Below are 25374 nucleotides of genomic sequence, written 5' to 3' on the forward strand. Positions count from 1 at the left end.
TCACTTCTAAGTACAATTCTTAAAATCGGAATCTGTTTTCCTAATGCAGAGTCATTAAAAAAATAAAATAAAAGAGGGTAAGTGTATTATTAAAACTATAAAACAAAGAGACACAAAATCCTATGTTTCTGAATAGAGATTATATTGCCAAGATGTCAGTGTCAGCAAATTATTTAATAAACATAATGGAAATCCACACAAAAACCTAGTGGGATTATTTTTTGAAGAAACAAAGTGTAAATCTGAAAAAATAAAGACTAACTTTTTTTTAATAAGAGAAATGGGAGTTTCCTTATCATTATTAAAAATTACAATAACTAACAATATTGTTATCCCAAAAATACATGCAAAGATCAATGGGATTCAATAAAAAGCACAGAAACAGCCCAAAGTAATGTAAGAATGTCCTATATAATGAAAATGATCTTTTTAATCATCAGAGAAAGGTGGCATCGGGAAAATTTGTTCAACTGTTTGGAATAACTCCTGTTTATTCCACCCAAGCCTAGATAAACTAAATGTCAGCTATAACATTTAAGAGTAATCTTATATCTTCTCTATGTAAGAATAAAAACAGGCAAATGTGGGCCACATTTAGCTCTTTATATTTCCCCCATGATGCTGGTAAATAAGGCAGCATCATGGGAAAAGTAGTCAACCAAAAAACACATTTTAGTATCCACCACAGAAAACCTGTTAATATCATTAGAAGATCCAACAGCATATTTTCGTGTCTTTTAGGACAGCCCGTCTGGAAATACACTAAATTATATAATTAATACATTTTCTTTTATGATGCTCTAACGTTTTAGCAAGGCATGGGCGGTATAGAATTTCCATTCGTACTTATGATTTTGTACTGATTGATTCACATTTTGGCGAGGTAGCTGGTCAGTCAATACGTGTGATCATTGATCATGGAACAAAAACGCTAACAGCTTCAGAGGTACCCAACCCTCATCCTTGTAACAAACTAATCAGTATACTAAAAACCCCAGAGAAAATTCCAAATGTACGAGATTAGCACATAATCTTACCATTTCAAAGAAATCAGTAATTCCAAAATTAAATTTTTCAGAATTCTGTTTTGCCTAAGAATATGGAATCCACAATAACTGCTAACCTTTCAGTGCAACTATGTTTGTCTTCTCTCAAAAAATGTTCTTCGCAGCTACCTTGATAATTCATTGATCATTTATCTAATAACATCAGGATGAGATGCTTTTTATGCAGTACTGGGAACAAAGACATGGTTAATATGTATACAGTAATATGTATATAATTTCTCCTTGGCTGTAAAACCTGGTCCTACCGTAGATAATGCTTTAAAGAAAATGTCTTAAAGTGTAGCCTTCTCCCTCATCAAAATAAAATGCTTTTGATTACACTTATTCCATTTTTATCAGTCATGACTGGTTGTTTCATTTATGTAAGTGCAGTCTTTCCAGCCTGTGCAAAGGGGGAGTTATTCAACAGTTACTTGCACAACTCAGACAATATTTTTAATTTCCTAGATCCCATGCTTGGCCTAGTTGGGTCAAAACAATTAGTTGGTATTCTGCATGTCCTATTTGTGGGTAATTATTCATCAAGAGTTGAGCTATACTGTAATCTTGGAAGCCTTCATGAATTTCATCCGTCTTTCTGTCTTTCCTACTAAGCCTCAGCATATTTCATCCTTTTAAGAATCAGGTATTTTGTTTTCATCTGGGAAACAATTTCTAAAGGAAAATGACCTGATAGAATTGTGTTGTGTTATATCAGTCAACTATGTGAGCTTGGACCAGACACTTACTTCCTCTATATCCGTTTCCTTATCTGTAAAAAAAAAAAAGGGGGGGGGGGGCGAAATGATAACATCTAAGTTACAAGATTGTTGCAAGTACAAGTGTTTATTGCTATACTCTACTTTGGCAAATTGTACCTGTTAAATATTTAATATATAAACCTTTAACAAGATAAGCCACAGGTGCTTATTAATCTTTACTTGTAAACCACCTGAGTCTTTTTTATATAATGTTCTTTGAGATTGGAAAAATACCTCATAAAATTGAATTATTTTTAAAAACTTCTTTATTCTATGCTTTCATTTAGTAAAAAAAAAACAATACTTTGAAGATAAATATAATGTGCTCAGCTATACAGGTACTTGCACTCTTTAATGCAAAAGGCATGGTTCAGAAAAACAAGAAAAAATATCAGAGAATTGCAGTTGCCTCTTTGCTGGTGTATTTCCTCCTTAATTTTCTGAGGATAGAGTAAGTTTCTTCTCTTTCTGTATCCCTAATGCTTACACATTCTTTCCTGGCTCTGTGTGTTTGTGTGCATGTGTTGAATGATTAATTACATCATGGATTTCTGTTATATATACATTCTCATTGCCGTGAGATATGGCTACAGAATTAAGGAAAGGTCTTTCTAACCCGTATGGAGTACTAATCCTGTACACTCTCCAGTATCCCCTGGGCTGGCTACAAGTAGGTTCAACATTACCAAACAGTAAACACTCTCACACAGCTCAGTACACCCGCGAGTGGAACTCACACATCCAGATGTGAGCACGACGGCCCAAATATGCCACCATATACCTATAAGGTTTTCAGAGGAGAGAGTCCAAAAGTCGAGAGACGAGGCTAATCTAGCTTCCGTTTCACAATAGCCCTGCTCCTGGTTCGACTTGTTACTGAGAAGATGCATAAGACTGGCACTTCCTTCAAGGCCAGGTTGTACTAAGGAGCAGAGGAGAGCGTGACAGGTCACACATAAGAGAAGCAGCTGCGGAATCTGCAGCCTCCGTGTCAGGCAGCAAAACGGGAACCCGCTTCTCTGAGTCATATTTCTGCCAGAATACACAGAAAAAGTTAGTGACTGGCAGTCTGGCGCACTGTGGCATTTCTTGCTAACAGCTGGTCCCCCAAAGGTCCATTTCGCTCTCTGATTGTTGGAGCTACTGGCTCCCCGCAAGCCGCGGGAAGGTGCGGGAAAGAGGCTCGAGAGGTGGCAGGTCACAGTTAGTTTCTCCCGGCCGGCGGCCAGCAGAGGGACGAAGGGCTCCAGCCGCCGCCGCGCGCCCCTTCTTCCGCCTCGGACCGTCGGGCGGTCCCCGCTGAGTCAGCGCAGGGAAAAGCCCGAGGTGGCAAGTGGCCACCACCCGAGCGCGCTGGCGGCTCAGCCCCAGGGAGGAGCGAGAAGAGGCGGCCCCGGTAGGGCCGAAGCTCTTCCTGTGCCAGGTTTCCGGCTCCGGGTCCCGGAGGAGGACCGCCGGGCCATAGGCGGAGCCGCCGCTCGCCGCGACTTTCAGACTCGGACCATGGCCTCGTGCTGGTGGCGGTGGCGGCGCGGCTGCTCCTGGAGGCCGGCGGCGCGGAGCCCCGGGCCCGGCTCCCCAGACCGCGCGGGGCCGTGCGGGCCGCGCCCCGCCGCCACCGCCTGCGCGCAGGTGAGGCCGGGACGCGCGTGCCGCAGCGGGCGCAGAGGTCAACCGCGCAATGACAGCGGCGGGTGGAATGAATGGGCGACAGCCACGTGTGTGCCTGGCGGGGGGCCGCGGGGACGCGCTGGGATGGGACCCGGGGCGCCGCGATGGGGCCCAGCCGCCCGGTGGGACGCGGAGGGATGGGCGCGGGGCGTCTGTCTGCCTGAAGTCGGGGCGCCCCGCACGGGACTGCAGAGCGGTGTCCTGGGGTCCGGGGAGCATTTGGGGCGTGGCGAGGGAGCCGTGAGGAGCCAGGGCCCCGGGGAAAACGCAGGCGGAGTGGTCAGATTGTCTCCTGGGTTATGGACAAAGTCAAGACCCGAGACTGTCTGCAGCTTGTACTTTGGGAGTTACCGCCAGGGTTTCGGGAAAACAGATCTTCACTGGGATTTTAGAGCAAAAGGTGCTCTGAGCGCTCAGAGAGGCGGAGGATCCAGGTGGCCTCCCTGGTGGCCTCGGGGTAGGCGGAAAAGCGCTTGGGCAGGATAGAGGGCTGATGCTAAGGGTGGAGCGGATGGCAGTCGTACAGTAGTTGCGTCGGAGGAAGAGCATACCTGGACCGGATGGCAGGGCACTGGAAGGAGAAAAGGCCTGAGGACGTCGAGTAGAGTGACTTTTGACCTTGGCGTGATCTTTAATTTGACCTATGACTTCTTGAAGTAGAGTCAGAATCTCAGAGCTAACCATGGCTCCTTGGCTCTCTCCCCTGTTGCCTTTGGTCCCAATCTCATTTGTCTCCCTTTTTGGTCAGTTTAGCCCCTGTAAGTTGACATATTTCAAGACTCTGTAAGTCCTTTCTGCAATTTGTAGTAAGTAATTCTCAACGTGCCGTAGTGTAGGGCCATACTGTTTATTTGAATTTAAGACTCTTTTGTTTCAGATTTGGTACACTTCATGTTCCCATATGCCCATCAAACACCTTTTACCAATATAAAATGTGTAGTATTTATAAGTGTCTACTTCAGTACAAAGTGGCTCCGTGTCACAGCTTACCCAAAATGGACATTTCGAGAGAGAATGGCACCTGGGCTAGTAGGTAGACTAAACAGGAAAGAGAAATATGGGAAAAGAGAGCTTCAGGGCTTTTCTGGGGTCCATTTTAGTACTATCCTAGCTAGACTTCCCATATTTCTAGTGCCACAGATGAGGACATCATTTGGAAAGATGGATGCATCTACCATCTGATGCCACTGGATACTTCTTTTCTTTGATACTCCTTTTCTTTGATACTCTTTTCTTGATTCCATGATCCCTAAGCAACTTTCTCTGCCATGGAAATGGTGCTTTTCTGGAGAGGATATGCCATAAGGACTGCACTGAGGATTCCAGTGCCATGTATTTCTGATCTGTGTGTCAGTGATATTTTTCACTGTAAATGAATACAGTAGCCATCTGCTTTCTGCCTCAGGTTTCTGTGTTTTGGTTAGTTCAGGTCTCTTAGGGCCTGACAGTCCTTGGGGACAAAGAGCAACAAAATAAAGCCACTTCCAGCTCTCCAGCAAGCACAGCTCTGCTACTTCCTGTTGTATGGGCATTGTCCCGACTTCTATACTTGGTAGTGTTAACAGTCTTGTAGTAGGACAAAACATAATTGCGCATTTGGGCCAAATCACTTGTGAGTATGTCTTTGATTCTTAATCGGTAAAGGGTGGGGAACAAAATCAGAATTGGACATTTGAGTGTTGCTACTGCTAGTATTGGCACACCAAGTGACACAGCTCTAGTTTCACAACTCCCTTTTAATACTTTACAGTAGTCCTTCCTTATCCACAGTTTTGTTTTCCAGTTTCAGTTACCCATGGTCTGAAAACATTAAATGGAAAATTCCAGAAATAAATAATTCATAAGTTTTAAATTGCATGTTGTTCTGAGTAGTATGATGAAATCTCACATAATCCTGCTTTGTCCCACCTGGGATGTGAATCATCCCTTTGTCCAGTGTATCCCTGCTGTATACACTTTCGGTACCTGCCCGTTAGTCACTGAGTAGCCCTCTCGGTTGTCAGACTGTAACGGTATTGCAGTGATTGTGTTCAAGTAACCCGTTTTTACTTAATAATGGCCCCAACACACAAGAGTAGTGATGCTGGCAATTCATATATGCCAAAGAGAAGCTGTAAAGTGCTTCCTTTACATGAAAAGATATGTACGTATAGGAAAGATGTAATATTTATATAGGGTTTGTTATTATCCGAGATTTCAGGCATCCACTACAGGTCTTGGAACGTATACCCCCAGGATAAGGGAGGGCTACTGTAAATGGCTCTTCTGAATCCCTCTAACCTCACTTAGGAAAACATTGCTCTAAGGTACTTTTAAAGCAGAAAATAGCTTGATTGAATACATACTATACTAAATATATACAGTGTACTAAGTTCTGAGCTAAGAGATTTATATACGCATATACTCTTTAAATTAATCTCAGCAGCTTTCCAGAAGTAGGTATTATCAGAAAGATGTCGCAAGGTAACACAGCCAGGCATTTGAACCAAGATCCATCTTCCAAAGACCATGCTTTTAACAACTGTTATGCTGCCTGGTGGTTAGAGCACTCTCTTATTAGCTGTGTAATTTTAACTCTTCACCCCAGGTTGGAGGTTAGGTCTCAAACTGAATATGTATTATAATAAAATCTTGAATTCATATGAATTAATTACCCATGAAAACTGACAAAAGTAGGTTAAGTGTCATATAATGGTAAAATCAAAAGATTATCCCTTTGTTTTCTTGGGACATTGTAATTGCGTGGAACTTCATAAAATGTTCTTACTGGTTTAATGAATATGTAATGCTATGGTGGAAAAAATTGAACTCAGACCATCTTCCTTGGCCGCTGCCTGCCTGGCAAAGTCAAACTTTATTGTTCTTTTAATATGTCTAAAGCAATATGTGTTCACTAGAGAAAAATCAGAAAATGTAAACAAAAAAAGGAATAAAAGAAAAACTTCCACAATCCTATTTATTCCAAAATAACTATTTTTAATAGCCTGGTGTATATGCTTTCAAACTCTATCCTCTGTGTATTTAATGTGTGAGTGTGTGTGTGTGTGAATTTCTAGTGGGATCACATGAGGCACACAGTCTGTAAGTGCTTTTTTCTTCTTCTATTTCTCCTCTTAGTTCTTCTGGCTGGTCAAATAAATAAAATGACATTAGACAGATTAATAGGAGAAAATGACCAAATTTAAGTATGTGTACATATGGGGGTGCCATAAGAATATGGGACTGCAAAGACCTAATGAGAAAAGGGGGATAGTGGTTTGGGACTTCAAAGAGCAGGAAGGCAATTCATACGGAGACGGAAAAGCAAATATTTGCTGGTCCGTCTTTAACAATGAAACCCAGAGAAGACTTTGATCAAAGGGGCTTTGCTCAGTTCCCCTGTCTATTACAGCTAGTTCATATTAAACTCTAGTTAAAATCTATGATGACAGCTCACTTCCTAGAGCAGGTCCTCTGTGAGTTAGAGCAAGGGCAGAGGTTCTTTCTGAGTCTTTTTTTTCTTAAAAGTAACCAGTTTACAATAACCCATATCCCAAAGAGGCATATTATGGGGGGGCAAACTCTGCTCCCCTTCAATATACAGTCATAAGCCACTTAATGACTGGGATATGTCCTGAGACATGCATCGTTAGGCGTTTTTGTCTTGCGAAATTCATACAGTGTACTTACACAAACCTAGATGGTGTAGCCTACCAGTGTCATTGTATGTGCTATACTTTTACACGACTGGTACCAGGATTATTTATTACCAGCATCGGCACAAAAACATAACGTTGCAATACAACGTTATAATGGCCACAGCATCACTAGGCAATAGCAATTTTTCAGCTCCATTATAATCTTATTATGGGGCCGTGTTCGTATATGCAGTCTGTCCTTAACTAAAATGGTATGCAGCCGGTGCCTATGCTGTATTGTAAACATCTGTACAGATGGTCCGTGACTTACAAAGTTTTGACAAGATTTTTCAACTTTGCAATGGTACAAAAGCCATTCGCATTTAGTAGAAACCAGCTAGGCTAAGCTATGATGTTTGGTAGGTTAGGTGTATTAAATGCCTTTATGACTTAGAAATTTCTACTTAATGGTGAGTTTATCAGGGTGTAAAACCATCATAAATCTAGAGCGTCTGTATGTCCGTTTTTCAGACTTGACTTTTCTGAACTTCAGGTTCCCCAGCTGTAGAAAAGCAAATAGTGAAAAACGCACGTTGTAAGACTTTATTACTAATAGAGTGGATTCGTTTTATTTTTCTTATGCTAACTTTATCCTTTTTTTGTCAAAATGCTGGCTTCAAATACTAAGTAAGAACTCTTACCACATTAGATTCGTAGTTTTTGAAATGCTTGTGTTCCTGAATTCTTCAAGATTGGCTGTCTGTGTCTTTGGGTCCCCAGTGCCTGTCACAATTCCTGGCGCATAATAGTGCTCAATAATTGTTGGAACTAGTATTTGTCATAACCAGCACTGAGTCTTTTAGAATTTTGTTGTTCTTGATCTCTGATTAAGTTAATACCGTGTTTCCCAGAAAATAAGCCCTAGCATGATTTTTCAGGATGACATCTCCTGAACATAAGCCCTAATGCGTCTTTTGGAGCAAAAATTAATATAAGACCCAGTATTATTTTCAGGAAAACACGGTATTATCAAAACGTGCTGCTGAGCTTGTTTGTTTTTTAACATTCCTTCTTAAGAAGAACCATTCCCAAGTATGCTCAGGAACAATAAATATAAATTGCCTCTTTAACACTGAAATCTTTTTCCTTTTCACCATCTGGGCTGATGGCTTTGGAATCTTGACTATTTGTTTTAAACCAATGTAAGAATTTAAAAGAATATAAATAACACTAATCTTTATTATTCTCTGATCAGTCTTTGTTAAATAGAAGGAAGTTGTTTTAAAATTACTTTTCAGATCTGGAAAGATAGGTATGAATGTGGAAACTGTACTTTCTTTGGGGAAAGGAATAAATTATAGATGTTTTTAATTTTCTTCTGTTTTTATTTCTATTATCTGTAATGACAAATACTGCTTTTGTAATAAGGAAAGGAAACTATCATTTTTCTAAAGCTGCAATCTACGTATAAATGCACAACTAAAAGACAAAGGTTATGTTTATGAATTATGGGAGTTTTCATTTATCTAGTGGTATAAACAAGTTTTTCATGAATATTCTTACAAGTTTCTTAATACTTTTATTTTATAGATGTCCTATTTTAATCTTGTGAAGAGTTTAACATCTGCCTTTCCAAATATGTATAGTATATCACGGTAAGTCTATAATCTGTATTGCAACTACTAAAATTATTAGCCAAATTTCCAGTAAATTTCTATTCTAAATTGTGGTCGGCTAGTCCAAAACATTGAATATGTTGTTTAAATAATTGTTACAGTATCTGCACTGTGTGATCTCTGTCTTTTCAAAAAATGGGACTATAGTAAAATTTAAACTCAGAACACAGCACACATGGTTTAGTCTTTCTTTGATTTTGTGGGGTCTCAAGATCCTAGTTATAAAAATAATCAATTGATGTTTATTTTTATAATAGTAAGAACAGAATTCTGTATGTTTTTCTAAATTATAATGACCTTTATGGATTCGTGCGTAATTTCCAGCAAGTATCTGGGCTTAAATTTTCCATCATCTGACTACTACGTGTATAAGTGTATGCGTGTGTGTATAATTCTTACTTAAAAAATGAAATGATCTCACTTAATAAAATAGCGCTCAGACTTACATTGTGTACATTTGTGCTTGGCCCAGGCTCCATCACACAACGTCGTCCGTGGACTGTTGTAGTAAAACACGGAGTGGTGAGAAATACACCGATCCTTTTAAACTTGGTAGGAGAGACTTGAAAGGTCTGTATGAGGACATTAGAAAGGTAAGATAGTTGTAATGCTGCTGTGAAGTAACGTTGAACTCTTAGAATTATGAAAACAGTGCAGGTTTCAGACATGTACAGTGCCATCGCAAACTTGATTTCGTGAATGTCAAGTTTCAGGAGTGCTCTTTATCTTGAGCAACTATGGGGCAACATGGAGGACTCAGTACATGTTACCATCCAGAAGGAGGCTGTTGCAGAATTGGGAAACTGAAAACATGGTACAGGTAGCCCCTCCCTGTCCTGTGAATTATCTAACATTTCCTCTCCAATTCCATCACCTGCTCCATGACTATTGAAACACCGAAGCCTTCCGCGATTCCTGCTGCCGTCTTGCTTATCTAATTCTTAATGTTAGTGTCAGACTGCACCAAATAGGGCTTTCTTCATTAAACGCTTTTTTCCCCAAAAAGTTTTAGTGGCTCCCAACCTCACACGAATTCTCAGATGCCACCCAGAAATGTTCATATGCCCCTCGTCAGCTTCCTTCCCCTTTGGAGGTTCTCCACTTTTTCTCCCCAACTCCCACCCAACTCTGCTATTTTCACAGCAAAACCACTTCCTGTTTAATAGGCCACGCAGACACCTTGAAGGAGGAACTCCGTCAAAGCCTGCTCTGTCGCCATGTACAAACTCATCTGCGCCCATCTAAGTGCTTGCCTCCGTTCCTCCCACCTTGTGAAGGAAATGTCTCTTCCTTTCCAGAATAGTCCATTTATTTTAGTTAAGCCCCATCCCCTCCTCCTCCTCCCAGCGCCTTAGGAACTGCTCCCACAATGGCCTGTTCTCCTTTATCGGCACTCTCCTTCATGTCTCTTTCTATCCCTTTTAAGTCAAGGACCGTCCCTTGACCCAATGTCCCCGCTTTCCTTCCCTTCCATCACAGTATGCTCTACCTCTGTCTTTATTTTGCCCCTCCACGTTCTCTCCGCCATAGCACTGCACCTTTCTTTCCGGCTTCTTCTCTAAAACTGCCTTTGCCCACGTCCTTGATAGCTTCCTTCCATGAAATCCAATGGACACTTTTTGTTTTTTATCTTCCTTGACTTTTTTGAATGCTGGGCCGTGTTGACCACTCCCACCCTGGTTTCTACACTTTCCTGGTTGTCCGCATTCTCAGGCCATCTTTCAGTGTGTTTCCTGTTCCTGTCTATGCCCTTCACCCTACCTCCTTTAATTTTGCCATTCCCTGGGGTTCTGTCAGCCCCTCCTCTGTCTCTGTTCTCATTTTACCCATTTCCATACTTACGACTCCCAAAGAATCTCTCTATTCCAGATTGAATTGTCACTCCTAAACCCAAACATATACCTGCTCACGGGAGAGTCTGTGACTCTCTCAAATGTCACATAGCTGAATCTACTTTCTCCTAATTGTCTTTTCTCCTATTTTTCCCATTCATTGAAGGTAACACGCCAGAGGGAGCCTCCACTCATCCCTTTCTTTCCCCTCTACATCTCCCTAGTCTGTCTCTTGCCTTCAGTCCTACAGCCCTAGGTCCGGCCACCCACAGTTCTGTTGCCATTGTCCTTGCTTTGTCCTCCCTGTTTCATCCTGAGCAAGAGGGGCCTCCTCCGTGACCCCAGGGTAACTGTGACACTGCACTTTCCTCAGGGACAGCACCCGTCACACTATTATGTTTTATTGCAGTTAATGTTTTATTCTCCCCATTTGAACTCGGAGCTCCTTGTAGGCAAGGGGCTGTCTTTTGTATTTTTGTAAGCTCTGCGTTTATTACCATACTTAGCACTGAGTCAACTATTTATTTAGTGAATTAATGACTGGCCGGCTGTATGGTGTTCCCCTGAGCCTGGCTGGGGGTCCTCTAGGTCCATTCTGAGCTCCCATAGCTTCTGGGGGATCAACTCTGATTCATTCCAGTAAATCCTCCAGCGGCAGATGAAACAAACATACCTCCCTCACCTGAAGGCTCTCCCTCCCCTTCACAGTCAAAGCCCTACTTATCCTTAATTCCAGGTCAAAGCTTATTGCCATTGTGAAATGTTGGGTTTTTCTAACTCACACTGATGTCTCCCTTCTTTGAGCTTTTAATGTGTTTAATGTACAGCACTGTTCAAGTTACCACTGTATTATTCACTGAGTATTTCCTTTTAAAAACAATTTTGTCTCCTCAACGCATTTGTTAGCTCCTCACCTCACAGTCAGGCCAACCACGTCTTACACTTCCTCTGTGGACCTTGGACATGTCTTTTGCTAAATAAAGACTGAGCCAGACTTCTATCGCGGCCTTCTCCCCAGCTGCCATCTTATCGTCCTGTGCCTGATACACAGCCCAGTTTTGCCCCCCACCCAGGACACCTGCTTCATGGGCTCCCGACAGCCACTGACTCCCACACTTCCCGTCTTTGTCTTCTCCCCTCCATCTTCCAACTTGCTAACCAGCCCCTGCTCCTTTCTCTGTCCAGCTGTCACTGACCCAGGGTCCTTGGGCCACCTAATACTTTCTTCCCCTTCATGCTCTTAGAGTCACTGGGGGCAGGGGCAGTGCGTGCTGTGGCACTTAATGCTGCTTGGAGCCAAGCCACGCATTGCTTGTGGCCCCTTTGCAAGGCAGCCAGGTTTGTGGCCACACCATGTTGGAACGTTTTCCAACTGAGTATTGAATTTCTCAATTAAAATGAATTCACTGAAATCACATCCAAGTTTTGTGCAAGAAATCCTATTGACTTTCTATGCAATCATGATGCCATATTGACACAGAAACTTTATTTCAGGAACTACTCATATCTGCAACGGAACTTAAAGAAATGTCTCAATACTACTTTGATGGAAAAGGAAAAGCCTTTCGACCAATTATTGTGGTGCTAATGGCTCGCGCGTGTAATACTCATTATAACAACTCCCGGTGAGTCATTTACTTTCCCTCCTCTGTCGGTTTATATTCAGCAGGTCTTCCTTCCCTATGTTACCGTGTAGTTTCCTGTTTTAGGAGTAGCATGTATCTAAGAATTCACTTTGTGATGAGTAGATTCTGACTTTGAGTCGCTAAGGTCACTCTGGAGTCTGGTCTGTGCACCTTCCTTTCCCTCTTTTTTATGTCCATGGAAGAACAACTTCAGCTACAAATAAGCATTTTAGAAAGGAGTTTCAAAGCCAAATCTCATTTTCTCATTCAGAAGTAGACTTCCAGGTTGTATGCGTACGTATAATCGTTATCCACACAAGCCGTTTAGTCCAAAGGTTGATGATTGTAAAGTGATAAGCTGTGCCATGATTCTGGACACCACACCCCCTGCGGTGCCAGCCTTCCTGTGACATGCCAAAGGGAAGTCTTCTTAAAACAAGGCATTTTGCCTATGGGTCCTCAACTTTTGTGTTTTGAATATATTTACAATTTTAAAATGTTAAAACTGCAACATTTACTATTAAAGAAAATCGTCAAAGGAAAGCAAATGTACCCATTACCCCCTGCAGTGGTCTTTGTCATCCCCTCTTCCCCTCCTCTCTTGCATTCAGTCATATGATATATAAATAATTTTGTTTTCTGCTTTGTTTAATTACCGTTGGTTTTTAAAGTCTTTACCATGTTACTGGAGTGTCTTCATAGTTGTTATTTTTACATCATGTAGTCAATTGGTGGAAATTCCAGTAGACCAAAATGGACTTACACATTTCCCTAGTGTTGAACATTTTTGTATTATATTCCCTTTTCTCAATAGATAATACTTTCAGGAACACCAAAGATTGGTCAGCACTAAATTTAAGGAACCTGTAAGAAGGAGCATCAGATACTGCATCTTCGGGATGCTCACCTCTGCCCACCGTAGCCTCTGGTGCCCTGGTGCTGTGCCCCTCCCTATAGCTCCAACACATCACCCAGGCTCAGGGGTGCCTCCCACTCACCCTGAGACTTTCGAAGCCCTCCCAGTCTAGTTTGAACAGGGAGTAACGTCTCTGGCAGTGACCTTTTCACCATCATCAGTCTTCCTTTCACTTCACTTGGAAGGCAGAGCAGCAGAAATGCTCGCTCTAAACCAAGCGAAGTCCATCTCGTGGTCTAGAGCAGGGGTTCTCTGTGTTGGCACTGCTGACAGTTTGGACCAGCTCATTCTTGTTGGTGGGTGAGGTTGTCCTGTGCACTGTAGGAGGAAGTGGCAGCCCTGGCCTCGATCCACTAGATGCCAGTAGTGCCCACACCCCCCAGATGGTGACAGCCAAAAATGTGTCCAGACATTACCAAGTGTCCCCTGCAGAGCAAAATCATCCCTGGCTGAGAACCACTGGTCTAGGGAGAATATGTGTTTGCAGTTTTAATTTCTCAGCTTAATACATAATGCAGTTCGTTAGTCTCAGATAACACGCAAAGGAAAGTACTCTGCACTGCTCTAACTACACTGTTATCCTCACAGGTGCGAGTTTTTCAGTTTGCGTAACTGACACTGTATAAACTGTATAAACACATGGGAGAATATAACACAGAAAAGGCCTTGCTAGTTCAAAAAGTAAGTTCAAGACTGCCCTCTCCAGGGACAGAGCTGCAGCATCATTCTCCCCGTAAGTGGAGCGTGTGGCCTGCCGAAGGCACACTGCAGAGCTGACCCCAGCTTGGAGCTGTGAGTTGTAATTGTGGCGTGCATTTAGGCGGTACAGTATCCCAGCTCTGTTACCCTCCAAGCCCCAATCTCTTGAGAATAAGAATCCTTCCTAAGGTCCCTTTTGGATCAGCCTCTTCATGGACTAAACATGTAGTTGTTCGTTCCATGCTTCTTTAAACAAGAAGATGGCTTGCAGGGAGAGCTTCTGGAGAGCTGGGCCATCTGATTGCGCTTGCTGAGAAAGGTTGAGAACAGTGTGGAGCAAAGATAGCTGAAGATTCGGGAGCAGGACCACACACAGCCTCTGTTTCTGGCCAGTGCCACCAGCGGTCACCAGAACCCATTCCAGTACTTCACCAGCTTGTTCATTCATGATGGCTGAATTGAGAGAGACCTGCTTTATCATTTGACAAAGTTGAATGGCTCCTATCACACACCATTTTCTTGCTTGTGAGATGTGTATTAAATAGGTCACCAGTAATTCTGGAGGGGATTAGAGAAGACAATAGAACAGATACCTTAGGAAATAGAGAGAGGAAAAAACGACTTTTATTTGTTTTCTTTTTCCTTTACTCAGCTTTTCAGTCATCCACTAAATGTTCCCTGGGACTTCTTAACTTAAGGCCCATGGGAGTTTTGGGGTCTGTGAGTCCTTTAGAATTGTATGCAAAATTCTCTGTGTATTTGCACTTTTCTGGGGAAGAGTATCCAAAGCTTATAATATATTTTCGAAGGCAGTATGGTCTCCAAAAGCTTAAGACCCAATCTTTATTTTTCCTTTCTGTATTCTGATAGTCACAGTCCCTGGGTGGGTGAGGTAGGAATGCACACAACAGGTGACTCAACCTTGAAAGGTCCAGAAAACAGCGTTATGGTGGGTTCTGGGTTCTGCCCAGGCCTGTTTCCTCCTCTCGCCCCATCAGGAGTGTCCCCAAGGGCACTCCTGAGGAGACATCCTGTACTTTCAGCTTCAGTCTGCCTCCCAGAGAACCCCACCCACAGCAGAGTTCAGCAAAACCCAAACTAGCCTCCACTAAGTATGTCAGGACTGACTCGATCAAACAATCCAGATCAAAATTGAGCCTTATAGGAAATAGATTTCTGTAAAATTGATCTATGCGTTGAGTACAGCACAGCTGGAGAGTCTAATCTTTTCTCAAACAAGCCGAAGCTATCCTGCTCAGCAACTTCGCTGAAGGAAGGGACTCTTACGGACCTTGGCACCGTCCGTTCCCTCCCATGTGGCAATCTTCCAGCCCTGATTACTGCCAGTGATTGGGATAACACAGTCACTGCCGTGGTACTGAGCACACAGCTGTTGGTCTTGATTGTGCAAATAGTCAAGAGGTATTGAATCCCACTCGTCCACTTTACAAAGTCAGACGTGCGATTAGGTGGTGCAGATTATATCACGCAGTTTTCACATTAGATAATAGGTCAAGAATCCAAGTGTGACAAAAACCTTATCTTCAGAGGTGGTAACGTTTATGAGTCTCGTAAAAACAAAGGAAATTACAAAAGCCTGCCCTGGGAAGACTGAAACAAAACAGTCATTGCAACTCCAGCCACTGACGATTCTAGAACCACTGGTTTCCATGTGTTCCGAATAATTGAGCTAGCTACTGCTGTCGCTTTTTACAGGCTAGGCAGGAAGGTTGGTGCCAAAAGAAAGGTTTTTTGTCTTACTAGGAGATGGCACTTTTGTTGTGTCCATGCTTACTAAAATGGATCTTGAGGTAAATAAAGTCTATGAGAAGGCGTACCTGCTGAGATGGGGGAGATTTTGATTACCACGTGGTCTTCCATTTCATTGGTGAGGTCAAACCCAAGCGTAAGGAGAATCTCAGTGAGAGCAGGAGGGCCACAGGACATTTGAATGTGCTGTGTGCACCCTCTTCCAGCACCCACCAGGCCGGGGTGAAGCTGATTCTATCACCAAAGGAATCGACTCCTACGCTTAGAATTAGCCATGCCCCGTTGGAAAAAACCGAGTGCTGCATTGGTCTGTAGCACTGTGGACCCTGTGGGGAAAGCCCCGTGCAGAGCAGCCTGTATAAGCTATAGATACAAGATAGCGCTGTGGTGGGTTGTTCCTTGTGTATGCAAAGACTGCACACTTAGACGGTGCTTCTTCAGTGGCCAGAAAATAAACAACAGCATGAAACCTGCATCATTTATGATGTGGCTTTGCAGGCATCCATTTTATCTGGAAATAAATCTGAAAATGTACAGGAGCTGCTGCTCTTAGATGGCAGTTCTTTTCTCTCGATCCTAAAACTGCTAATAAATCCCTGATTGTTGGGATCAAGCTTCAAGCTATTCCCACCAAAGAGAGACAGACTTCACTCTGAGCCTGGTGTGCTCGTTTGGGTTTATCCAGTGACCAAGGGTAATGACCTGCTAAGTCAGTCTGAGCTCACAGGCACCCCTCCTGCATTCTTCCGTTCCTCAAATGGAAGGCACCTTGACGTCATGCCACTACATGCCCAATGTGCCAAGAAGGAATATGGGAAAAGGGAACACGATGGCAGTGGCCAGAGACCAAGGCCAGGAAACGGAAATAGAAGGCTGAAGATGAGAGGCAGAGAGGGAGGGATTTTCAGGAACTCCTTCCGCTCCACGCATTCAACCTGATGCCAGTGTGGAAGGTGACACCCTTTAAAGGTAGTGCCCAGAATGGATCTTAAAATGGGGAGATTATCCTGGATTATCTGATGGGCCTTAAGTGCCATCGCGTGCATTTCTATGAGGGAGGCAGAGGGAGACTGGAGTAGGGAGGTGGGACGATGGCAGTTGGAGTGATGTGGCCACAAGCCAAAGCCTGCCGACAGCCACCAGAAGCTGCAAGGGGTGAGGAAAGCCTTTTGCCCTAGAGCCTCCAGAGGGAGCATGGCTTTGCTGAAACCTCGATTTCAGCCCAGTGACTTTTTAGACTTCTGGCCTCTCTGTGAGAAAATGTCTTAAACCACCGAGTTTGTGGTCATTTGTCACAGCAGCTACAGGAAGCTAATGCAAACCCCGTCATTACATCATATTACCTCAGTGCCAGGAGTGGGCCTGGAGGGGCTTGTCCATCCTCTGGAGATGCCTCTTGTGGGCCCCCCAAGCCTGACAGACCAGACCAGAGGGTAAATCAGAGCACATTCCACAATCTCAATAGTTGAAGAACCCAAACTTGTAGCAAGTCAAGTCAGTGGCAGATAAAGACAAAATCAATTTGAGTCTGTAAGGTTATATTGTTGCGCATACTGAAACTTGAATATGTGTACTTTTAGCAGGGAAGAACCAGAAAATGCAATCTACATCCTGAGAATTTTCTAGAGAGAGGTTGGGAGAGCGAACTTTGCAATTTCAGCAATTAAAAATTGCAATTTAAAACTTATAGTATTGCAAAGGATAAGAGGAAAGTGTCACCTCCCATGATTGTGTTTTTCAGAGCAAGTGAGCCATCCTGCTCTTGGGGTATGAAGAGATTCGGGAGGGTCATTAGCACAAGGCCCCAAGTTTCAGGTCATCTTTAGGGCAGGACAGACTCTCATTCCATTAGCCCAGAGTTTATAGGCATCACAGCAGTGGATCAGTAAAGGCTGAGCCTGTTCCAAACTCTTCTTAGGAAAAGCTTCCTTTCTGGCTTACAGTCAATCAAAATGAATACCCCCACTAAACAGAGCAGTGTTCCCTACATTTTGTGTGTCAGAATCACCTGGCATGCTTTTTTAAAATGGAGAGTCCTGAGCCCCACTATTAGAGATTCTGACTCTGTGTCTGAGGCCTCCGTCTGCATTTTCAAGAGTATTGATCCCTATGTGGTGGAGCAGGGGGAGACAGTTAAGAAACACTAAGCCTCTCAGAGTTCTAACAAGCAAAGTGAAACACTTATTTTTAGAATTGTCAGAAGAGACCAACAGAAGAACATTTCGAAATAGTAATAGAGGAGTCGTTCTATTGTTTCATCTGTTTTTGTCTATGCTTGAAACTATTCATTATACATTTTTTGTTTTTAAATCTGATGAAGAAGAAACACATGCCCTGAGGGCTTGCTGACGGATAGCGTGCTCTTGCAGGTGTGAGACACATAGGACATGGCCAACCTTCAAGGCTTAGGGCCTCCCTTCTTCATGCTGTCTCGCCTGTCTGGCTTTTCTTAGCACCTCTCTGAGAAGCTGGGAAAGTGTGGCAGATCTTTCACAGCAGGAAGCAGAAATGGTGCCCAGCTTGTTGAAGGCGTGACTCAGATGGGCACTTTGGAGAGTTCATTTTCAAGACGGTGTGAGTTTTTTTTGTAATCTGCAAATTACAGTGATCTGTCCCACCATTTTGCTGTGTGAGGGATAAGCAGTGGCGGTATTTTGCAGATATAAGCTGACACACATTGAAACCTAAAATTGTATAGGAAAAAGTACACTAGATAAAATAATAAAGCATCTAAAATGGGATGCTTATTCTATGTAGGGGCTGTGTCACAATGCCAAATAATAATATTCTAAGCAAGAATCGTGATTTCATCCGTCGAGAATTTAACCATGCAAAATGGCATTTTCATACACGTATAGTCTACAAAATTTAAAAATATTTTAAGAATTCTTTGTTGTTTTACTATCTTCAAATTACAAAAAACTCTACTGTCTCAGTGAGCACTGCCATTTCATTGCAAGTTCCCAGTGGGAACCCTTGTCTGTTGACACAGTTTGTGATAATGGAAGTAATACCCAAGTTTTGAATGCATGAGAAGGCTGAGGCCTTAACAGTTGTTGTAAGGTAAATTCTACCACTAACCAGTAGGAAGTGTATATTTTATTAGACTGAAATCCAGCTGAGAAAATATTCTAAAAAATGGCCTTCATATTACAAAACAACTTTGAAAGTCTATATCTTTGCCTCTGTATTCAACTCAAATAAGATAGGGCCCAATAAATTTACCTGAAAAATATTTAAGGTCCAAGCTTCCTAATACAGCGTCTGTATGTGTCTCGCTGAGAGACTCAGAGAAAGCTCTTAGAAGCCATCTGGACCTCCCATTTTCTCATTTACAAAAGTGGTTTCATAGGATGACTTGTCCCTACCTTCTGGTGCTTTGCTTTTTCCTACTTGGAAGACTGTGTTGTGATCTGGATGTATTTAGAACTGTTATGATGGTGACATATTAATAAATAATGAGCAGCACTTTACAATTGATTTCTGGGCTAAAAGTATTTGGAAGGGTCTGTGGTTTAGCTCTAAAGTAAGAGGAACGGGCAAGGCATCGTATTGTAAAATTATATTTAGAGCAAGATTGGAAGATACACTCATGCTGATTTAGTGTTTGTAGCTAAATTCCACCATCTCTAATGTAGCTACACTTCATGTTTCATTGTTTTCTTCCAGGTCTGAGGAATCAGAAGGAACACTATCTTTTACAGATGTTCAGAGTTTTTCAAAAAAATGTCATATTTTAGTGTCCCTCTCACTTTTCTCCACTCAAGAGATAACTTGATGATATTTGAAAAGTAAACTATTGGAGTAAATGAAACATTTGGTTAACATGTGTTTTAAGTCAGGCATATGTTTAAGTTCAAAAAATTTACTTGACTATTTCTCCAGTTTGATTTTCTTGAAATTCAGTTTTTAAAATTTTCATACATGATGGAGATGATAAAAATGGTGATTAAAAAGAAACTGGGGCATTCCCTTCTAACCTTAAGACTCATTTCTATGTATCTTCTTGAGAGTGTTTATCCTGTAGTTTGTTAAATCTAGGAAACAAAAGTATAAATTTCTAATGTAAAGGTTATGAATTGGAAGAAAGTTTTTACAAAAATTCTGCCTTGGTTATTGAGGTCTTCTTTACTAAACATTTAAGACAGTATGAAACATAGTGATCATTGGTTCTCTTTACACTTTTTTTAGAATGCTTCTCACCTATCTTCCCCATCCACTCTGAAATTTAATTGTAACCTAATTGTCAACTTGATCAACTGACCAAGACCACTAATATAAGACACAAAGATGATTCTTCAGCCTGATTACCAGACTTCTGCGATATGTATCATTGTTTTTGTTCATCATACAACTTTTACTTCTTATCCATAGAACATTGTCTTGACATAAAACAATATCTTATGCATTTTTCAAATGTTCTCCAAGTGGCTTTGTAGGGAAGCCAAAGTGTTTGTACGGTTTCTCTTAGAGAAATAAAATTCTTTGTCCTAGATCTGATGTCCAGTTTTCACAAGATGATTGCTGAGAAGGTTCTAGGCGACGTCTCTGTTAAAAAGCATTGCTTTCTGTTAACTAGAGATGTGCAAGCCAGCCAGCGTGCCATAGCCTTAATTGCAGAAATGATCCACACTGCTAGTCTGGTTCACGACGACGTTATCGATGATGCAAGTTCTCGGAGAGGAAAACACACAGTTAATAAGATCTGGGGTGAAAAGAAGGTATGGGTTTCTTTGTGTTTTTTAATCTTGCCTATCAAATCACTTGCACTTTGCATTGCATTTATTTTTCAGATTTGTCTCGTTTAAAAAATTATGCTTCCTGGGGCGGCCCATTAGCTCAGTTGGTTAGAGCGTGATGCTGGTAACACCAGGGTTGTGGGTTCGATCCCCGGATCTAGATCCTCCACAGCTAGATTGAAACAACTAGTGCTTGACTTGGAGCTGATGGGTCCTGGAAAACACACTTAAAGTAAATTTAAAAAAAAAAAAGTTTTAAAAAAATTATGCTTCCTCCTATGTGGTCATCCAACTTTCTAAATAGTATTCATGTCTTATCTGTGCACAGAAACTGGATGATAGATAATACTATAGAAAAATAAATTTAGTATTTCCAGTTAGTCAGTTTTCTATAGAATTCCTTTTGATTAGAAGGAAAGGGGTTTCGGTAGTTATTTCAAAAAGCACATTTCATGAGGAATCATACATTGTACAGATTCATTTTAATTCCTTAACCATTTATTGACTGCCATGTGTAAGAATATCATAAAACTTAAAAAAACAAAAAAGTAAATAAAACTTTAAAAATAAAAACTATATCAAAGGGAAACTGTTTTACAATGAAAATTTTACCTTTTGAAATAGAAGCATTATGAATGGTATTGTTTCATACATGTATATTTTAAAGCACATTTCCATATTATTTTATTAGCATTTCTTGAAGAGGGTGTGTGAAATGAGGAATTTATTTGAGGATGTTTAAATCATGGAAGAATGGGAATGCAGTTGAACAAATAAAAGTGAAGGTGTGCGGGCCTTCGGGGAGCTGGCCCCTCCCAGCACACACTCCCCTCCATTGGCCGTCCTGCCCCAAACCAAACATTAATAGAAACAAGGTTTCCCTCTCCTCACCTTCCCCTCCCTCACATACTGATGGCACCTGGTTCCTGCTGTTTTCTAATTGCCCTAATTAAAAGAGAAATATATGTTCTTTGTTACCTTTACATGCTGGTTTTGCTTTAGTGTCATTGACTTTGTTGTGTAATCGAGCCCTGCAATTTCATTTGTAAGCCTTTTATTTCAAATTTTTGATTAAAAGATTTTGTGTCCTATTGACAGAACTCTATACATCAGAACGTTGGTACAAAGAGGGTGGAGTTTTGCTTTGGAGAAGTTGTGGGTAACTTTGTGATGTGTCCCTGCAGTCAGCTGTCTGTGTTGAGGGCCTGTTCTCAGCCTTATTTGAGCACTTGGTCAGGGAGGAGGATGAAGAGAACAAATTAAGGTCTTCTTGACCAGTCCCCTGTGCGACTGCCTCCCTGGTCGCCTCTTTTTGAGAGGGGGTGAAAGAAGGTGTTTACCACTGTCACCTGCCTCTTTGAGCTGTGAGACTGCTCTGCCTGCACAAGGCCACCTACCAGTCTCCTCCCCTTTTCTGTCTCAACCAAAACAACTATGTTCCCGATACAAAAAAATCATTCAGCGTGTAGGCCATGAGCCTCCGTGACCCTGCCTGGGTTCCCAGCCCTGCCTTTCTTGAACCCCTCACCCCAGCCAGCCCCAATCGGGTTCCATGTGCTGGAAGCTTCTGGCCTCCAGGATCCCCACGACCAGGAAAAGAAGGTGGTAAAAGCCTAGAGATCCAAGCGTTCAGCTGCTAATGATGTAGCACAGATGGATGAATATGTGCATGTACATATATATCATAATTGCAAAATGGCTTTATGAATGTATATGTATATTTATGTTGAGATATCGTATGTCATATACATGATGATTAATTGGTAAACAGTGAACACTAAGTTTGGATACTGGAAAACCAATAGTCACAATAAAGACTTAAAATGTGGTTATGTTGAAAATTCTATGAATTAAAATTTATAACTATAGCATTTATAACTATTTCATAGCATAATACTTCAATATACAAGTTAGTGTATTTGATCACAGCATATAACTCAATTATGTATAATTTATAATTAGTTGCAAATACAGTACAGACATCTACTCACAATCTAAAGATTGGAAAAATATTGATTATCTAGTGGGAAAGATATTTTGTCTAGGAATGAGGGACAGTGTAGGGCAGGGTAAGTATAGGGCAGAAAGCATTGAACTTGGGGCCCAGATTCCTTGGTTTCATTGAGTAAAGTGTCTTGCCCTGCCCTGGGGTGGACTATAGTACTAGATGAGATGATTCCCCATCTGAACCCTGACGGAGTTCAGTAAATAGGAAATCCTGAGGAAAAGTGCAGACAGCAGTGTGTGAGGAGGGGTGCTGTGCTCCCACAAAAAGAGGTATCTGACCAGACTGAGGGATCTGAGTGGACTTCCTGGAGACACCATCTGAACGAATTATGTAAATGAGCGCTAGATGAAGAAGAGGAAGGCCTTTTGGGGCAGAAGAAGCAGTAAATGCAAAGGCACAAGAAGACAGTTTGAGGGAAAAGCAAATGGCCCAGCGTAACTAAACTGAAGGCAGCTGCTTCTTGGCGGGGCAATGGGGTGAACTAGAGGGTAAGAGAATTTCCATCTCCAGACATCATTTCTTCAGTTCTGAGGTGGAGAGATAGACTAGGTAATCTTTCAGAACCAAACCTGTCCAAATGGTGTTCCAAATCTGTGACTGATTATTACACAATCCTACTGAGGAAGAAAAAGGGTAAAAACAATCCAAGATGACCCCTCCCTCCCATTTTATTTGTATCTTCTGAGAAGTAACTTCATTCTTGGCGCAGTTACTCTGACACTTTTCTCTGAAAGATTTTTTTTCTTTTCTAGGCTGTTCTTGCTGGAGATTTAATTCTTTCTGCAGCATCTATAGCTCTGGCACGAATTGGAAATACGACTGTTATATCTATTTTAACCCAAGTTATTGAAGATCTGGTGCGTGGTAGGTTAATGCTGACTTTTCTTCTTTTTTATTCCATCTTAGTATTTAGCCAAGCAATAAGACCATGTCTCAAATGACCCCTTTCCTTCTTTATAGGTGAATTTCTTCAGCTAGGGTCAAAAGAGAATGAGAATGAAAGATTTGCGCACTACCTTGAAAAGACCTTCAAGAAGACTGCAAGTCTGATAGCCAACAGTTGTAAAGCAGTATGTACGTTCTGTCTTTTTTCAAGTTAAAAAAATAAATAAATAAAAGCCTCATAGCTCTTTCTAGGGAGCTAATTCTCCTAGAAAAAAATTTCACTGCAGAACCTTAAAAATAGTAACCAAAATCCCAAGAGGTCACTGAGAAAAGAATGAATCCCAAACAGCAGAGAATTTCTGCTTTGGTTTTCATTTTTGCCATCTTTTTTTGCTTATGCAGTCATTTGCTTTTCATCTTTCCTCCCGAGTCGAATCAAAATAAGCTTTAGTGACCCAATCTACTTTCCAAGCTATGCAACCTTTTGACAACTTATCACAAATCACTTCTCTCATGATTGTTGTCCACACACTATTTCTGACATTTTACCTTTAAAAAGGTAATTAGTGCTGTGCTCTTAAATACAATATTTACCCAGGAGAAAATATCTACCTACGGTATCAGATTGTAATAGTGTCCTTCATCCTTTTTTATGAGCAGTAGAACCTGCCAGTATTTTTGAATGAAATATAAACAGGCCATATTTCTTCAGGCTATAAATTTAGTGTGAACCTTAACTTGTTCTTTCCCTTGCTATCCCTCCACTCTCCACATAGTTGTCTTAAAAAAAAAAAAAAAAAGTCAGCATTATCCTTAATCTGTAGACTAAAATGTGTGGTTTTCAGTGCCACCCGTAAATGAGAGACAGTTCTCACCATAGAACTGTTCATCTGACGGTGTGTCAGCCTAACAGAGCAGCCGAGATGGAACCTGGGCGAGTAACAGTCCCCTGTAATTAAAGTGACAAGAAAGGAAGGCCTGTAAGGAGCAAACTCCCATGGCTGTCATGATACACTCTTAACATAATTACAGTTAAAGAGAGCTTTTTCTCAGGCCCCTCAGGTGAAAAAGTCCCTTGCCAACAGTCTCTATTTTGTAAAGTGTCAAGAAATGTATACTTGTGAGCCAGAAAAGAATGAGGACGTTTTCTTCCTAAAAAAGACCTAATTGAAACCCGAAGGAATGTGAATTATGTAGAATATGCTGGCCACGATTTCAGCCACTTTTGTCTTTATTGAAAGGGTTATTATTATTCTTTTTTATTTCCAAGAAATGGCAAGTTTTTTTAAAAAAAAGACGAATGAAAATATGATAGCCACTGGAGTGCCTACTAAAAGAATGACCTATTTAAAATGGGCACCGTAATGCTGTTTCACTGACGGCCAAAATTTCCATGAAGATGGAAGACCCATCCTCATGAGGCCCTCATTCAGCAAGGCTCGCTGATGATTTCACCAGCGTCAGACTGCAGTTAGAAGCACTAGAGGTAGAGGAAACACAAAGCCCTTGTCCACACTAAGCGGACATCCCACAGCCACAGCCCTGGGGCCCGAACGGGAACTGAGGGACTCAGTGATCACATTCTGTGAAGGGGCCGAGGAGAGGGACTCAGGTTCCCAAGGAAAGGCTTCCTTGTGGTCACTGTCCTCTGCTTAGGAAGCCAAAGACGTAGCAGCACATGTATCCGTTTATAAAGAGCCCTTCGTTCTTCGCGGATTAACAAGTAAAACAGTGGATGTGAGTATTAACATGGCCCGACCCTTATTAAGAATGAAGTGGTCTGCGCTGTCCACTAGGAGGCGTGCTGGCATCACCCCAGAACTACCCACTTGTGTGGGACTTACTCCTAACCTCCCTCGCTGTTAGAATAATAAAGCAAAATCATAGTGCTCTGAATACAAGTTTCTATATTTAAGTGCCTATGGGTAGAAATATTCTAGAGGTGTTATATATTCAAAATCGCTATTTTTATGTAGTCCTGCATGCAAGGCAAATTAGAGATGCCAAAACGGGGGTTAAGGAAAATTTAAACATCACAATTGTTACAGAAGAACTAATAGAACTCCACAATGTTAGGGAATTTAAAGGAAATTTAGCAGTTTATAATTCATTCTATGAAGGACACCATT

General features: G+C 41.7%; 2 protein-coding genes across 10 annotated transcripts in view; one reads left to right on the forward strand and one right to left on the reverse strand.

The window, feature by feature from the left end:
- The window catches only part of LOC109456696 (protein adenylyltransferase SelO), a 39793-nt gene extending 36617 nt beyond the window's left edge, over positions 1-3176 (reverse strand). The window contains exon 1 of one of the 7 annotated variants that reach the window (XM_019749115.2): positions 2589-3176. In XM_019749115.2, the coding sequence (XP_019604674.2) occupies positions 2589-2835 (247 nt within the window). In that variant the 5' untranslated portion in view covers positions 2836-3176. Of the gene's footprint in view, positions 1-2544 lie in introns of all 7 variants that reach the window. The other 6 variants (XM_074324962.1, XM_074324959.1, XM_074324958.1 and 3 more) reach the window with 6 other exon arrangements.
- Positions 3177-3236: 60 nt separating this feature from the next.
- Positions 3237-25374, forward strand: part of PDSS1 (decaprenyl diphosphate synthase subunit 1) — a 36592-nt gene continuing 14454 nt past the window's right edge. Inside the window, exons 1-7 of one of the 3 annotated variants that reach the window (XM_074324966.1) lie at positions 3237-3439; positions 8686-8750; positions 9244-9364; positions 12098-12228; positions 20193-20334; positions 23113-23224; positions 23321-23430. In XM_074324966.1, the coding sequence (XP_074181067.1) occupies positions 3311-3439; positions 8686-8750; positions 9244-9364; positions 12098-12228; positions 20193-20334; positions 23113-23224; positions 23321-23430 (810 nt within the window). In that variant the 5' untranslated portion in view covers positions 3237-3310. Of the gene's footprint in view, positions 3440-8685; positions 8751-9243; positions 9365-12097; positions 12229-20107; positions 20335-23112; positions 23225-23320; positions 23431-25374 lie in introns of those variants that run through there. The other 2 variants (XM_019749127.2, XM_019749128.2) reach the window with 2 other exon arrangements.

Source organism: Rhinolophus sinicus, linkage group LG02, assembly GCF_036562045.2.
Source record: "Rhinolophus sinicus isolate RSC01 linkage group LG02, ASM3656204v1, whole genome shotgun sequence".
Lineage (NCBI taxonomy): Eukaryota > Metazoa > Chordata > Mammalia > Chiroptera > Rhinolophidae > Rhinolophus > Rhinolophus sinicus.